The 3,002-nt window shown below is 47.8% G+C and overlaps 2 protein-coding genes and 1 pseudogene across 2 annotated transcripts, besides 5 other annotated features; all 3 read right to left on the bottom strand.

Annotated features, from left to right (window-relative positions):
• Positions 1 to 545, bottom strand: Tc00.1047053504141.9 (calcium-translocating P-type ATPase, putative; the record flags this gene model as incomplete). The annotated part of the gene is made up of 1 exon (XM_797776.1): positions 1 to 545. A coding segment is annotated over one exon (545 nt), but the record flags the coding sequence as incomplete, so codon positions are not given.
• Positions 1 to 3,002: a sequence feature (heterozygous, non-Esmeraldo-like haplotype).
• Positions 655 to 682: a sequence feature (AT_rich).
• Positions 866 to 887: a sequence feature (AT_rich).
• On the bottom strand, positions 1,029 to 1,820 carry Tc00.1047053504141.20 (hypothetical protein, conserved; the record flags this gene model as incomplete). Its single annotated transcript, XM_797775.1, has 1 exon — positions 1,029 to 1,820. The coding sequence occupies one exon, from the start codon at positions 1,818 to 1,820 to the stop codon at positions 1,029 to 1,031; it is 792 nt and encodes a 263-aa protein (XP_802868.1).
• Positions 2,005 to 2,026: a sequence feature (AT_rich).
• Positions 2,240 to 2,282: a sequence feature (CT-rich).
• Tc00.1047053504141.31 lies at positions 2,315 to 3,002 on the bottom strand (annotated as a pseudogene; the record flags this gene model as incomplete).

The following is a 3,002-nucleotide window of genomic DNA, read 5'->3' as shown; positions in this document are numbered from 1 at the left end:
TTAAGAATCGCCTGATCGGCACGCAATGTAGTACTGTGCAACTCTAGCACTCGCATGTCCGCAGGAACACGGTTCCCTACCGATACTTCTACTATATCTCCAGGCACCAGATCTTCTGCCCCCACAGTGACCAGCTTGCCTTCGCGTAGCACGACGGCAGTTTTCGGAACAAATGACTTGAGTGCCTCAATCGCACTCTCCGCCCGGTTTTCCTGCCAGACACCCACCGTTGCGTTTAGCACAAGAATGAGGAGAATGATGAATGGCTCTACAAAATCCCCGGCGTTCTTCTCAAATAATGCCATAACGAAACTTGTCATGGCCGCAAAAAGAAGAATACGAACAAGCGTGTCCTCAAACTGCGCCAAAACCAACTTCCAAAAAGGAGTTGACGGCTTCGTGGGAAGTTCATTACTACCAAATTGTCGAATTCGCTCCTCCACCTCGTCTGCAGAAAGGCCACGCTTTGCATCCACGCGCAGAGACTTCGTGACGGCAGATGCATCCATCGTGGAGGGGGTCGCTGGGAGTGAAAGAAGCGCCATCCCTTGTCTCCGTATTTTGTGTTATTTTTCTCCTTTTTCCCCTTTTTTTTCTTTTTTTAAGCAAAAATCCCCTGGGGATTTTTGAGTTCCACGCGTTCCTTCAGGAAAGTAATAATAATAATAATAATTAAATAAATGAATGTTTTTAGTCAAGGTTTGCTTTTATACTTTTTTTTTTTTGTTTGTTTGTCTCTCTATCCTTGATGCCTGCGCTGCGGGCGTCCCTGAAGAACGGTGGGGAGGAAAAGAGGTGTATTGAGCGCCAAGCAAGACAACAAAAAGTGAGAATTCAGAGAATATGTGAGCGCAAGCCACGGTGGAAAATAAATAAATAAATAAAAAGACATGTGGATGCATTCCTGCCCCTCTCCCTTTCTCTCTTTGTATTTGTGTCCATGCATGCATCCAGTGCACGTCTCTCTTTGTCTGTTGATCTCCATCTCATTCTCGAGAAAAGAAAGAAAAAAACGGTCAAACGTCATACTAAAACAATTTAATCTTCCGTGCCTTGCGATGTTTGATGGCCCCTTTGCGCTGCACCGCCTCCCCATGACGTGCGGCACCCGCTGTAGACGATACAGCCAACACTTCTGTCCCATCCCAAGTATCTTCGGCGCGGTCCAACAGTTCGGGGGGTCCCGCTTCGTACTTTCGAAAAAGATACTCAATCGAATACTTCCATCGCTCCTCGTCGTACTTCTGCCGTTCAAGCAACTTTTCATATTCACGCGGTGTTTTAGGAATCTCCTTGTGTATCCCATGGTCCACAACCGGCAACCCAAGCAACGCGTAAGCCTCTGGCGTGGCGTAAATGGCATACCGCTGGGGCATCAACTCCTCCCGCATAAACTGTCGGCTCACATATACGGTCTCATACTTGCGACCGAACCAGGAATTCTTTTCCTCGTTATACAAGTTCACAAGGAAAATAACAGGGATTTGAATGCTTGGAATTTGCCGCGGTTCCCCAACCTCTAATAAAGGTCGATTGCGAATCGTGCATGGGTACGGCTTGGGAAGATAACGGATGTCATACTCGCCAGGACGATGCTCACTCATTGGATACCGCGTCGCATTCTCCTTCATGCGTAGTGCGTAGTTCGACAAAGCCATGCGCTTCCAGTAGGGTGTGCAAGCAATACGGTCACTGTAGCCTATTGAGACGCCAAAAGAGCCACCAACCTCACCACCTGGCGGCGGCGGCATCGTGACCTTCACGTCGTGACGGGGTGGCGGCACCCACGGCGCCACGCGTCGAATGCCCGTTCGCCTCATTCGGCCAGTGTGAGTATTAAAACTATTTCCTTCGGGGCAAATGCCTTTGGGAGCAAACCCAACGCAACCGCGCGGTTTGACCTCCTCCTCTTTCACACCTCGCAAAAACCCGCCGGTGTTGACACCCGCAAAGTAAGCATCCCAATGATGGTTGGAGACAATCGGCAGGACACAAAAGAAGAAGAAAAATAATAATATTAATAAAACATACTGCGTAAAGGAAATCAAAGTTCATAAAAGACCGTCTGTGTGGCCTCACGTAAAACCGCATCATATGTTTCCAAAAAAAAAAAACACCATAAACAAAAGCACCAATACACACATATATATATATTTATATGTATGTGTCGCAGGTAAGAGAGAAATCCTTTTTTTTTTCCCCTCAAGTTCTTTCCTTCTCGAATTTTTTCATCCGTTAATTTCCTTCTCTTTCTCTTTCGCTCTCTCTTTCTCTCTTTCTTTGTCCTTACCTCTACACAGGGTTCATTTACTTTTTAGCCACTAATTTGTACTTGCAAAGAGTCGTCCAGCATCTGCATTAACTGGGGATAACGCCATTCAGCGTACAGCATCAACAATGAGGAGATGATCTCAGACCACCAAGCTCGCAAAAGCATAAAACCCAATTGCCATCGGGAGCTTGTCCTTCTGGCAACAACGGCCGAGTATCGTAACATACGCAGTGGACGGTTGACAGGCCTCTGAAGCTCCCTATTGATCGCCTTGACAGCCATGATATTTCGTAACACTAATGCGTATTCCTTCGGGAGTCCAGACACGATGTTATTCACCTCATGCATCCTATTCCGGACCTGCTCTCGCATCATCTCCCATGGTTGCTTTTGTCGTTAGATTTGTCTCTGCACTAAATGCCTCATACGGGTGCTGCAGGAAGCATGATGCAAAGAGCGCATAATCCTCACACCCAAAACGCTTTGCAACTTGTTTTAGAGTAGGGGTGTCATGTGTGACAGCGGCGGTCCAGATGCACGCTAACTCGGCACGCATCTCGTCCGACAACTCTGTGCACAGACCAAAGTCAAGCAAAACAACTTGCGGCTGCCCATTCGAGAGGCGGTGCACAAGAATATTCCCCGCGTGGGGGTCGCCGTGTACAAAGCCTGTGATAAAGAGCTGGTATGCTATCGCGTCGTAGAGCCAGGCGGCAACGGTTCGGGTTTT

Source organism: Trypanosoma cruzi, genomic scaffold, assembly GCF_000209065.1.
Source record: "Trypanosoma cruzi strain CL Brener 1047053517151 genomic scaffold, whole genome shotgun sequence".
Lineage (NCBI taxonomy): Eukaryota > Euglenozoa > Kinetoplastea > Trypanosomatida > Trypanosomatidae > Trypanosoma > Trypanosoma cruzi.
Note: the sequence above shows the minus strand (reverse complement) of the source record. Positions and strands in the feature narration are given on the sequence as shown.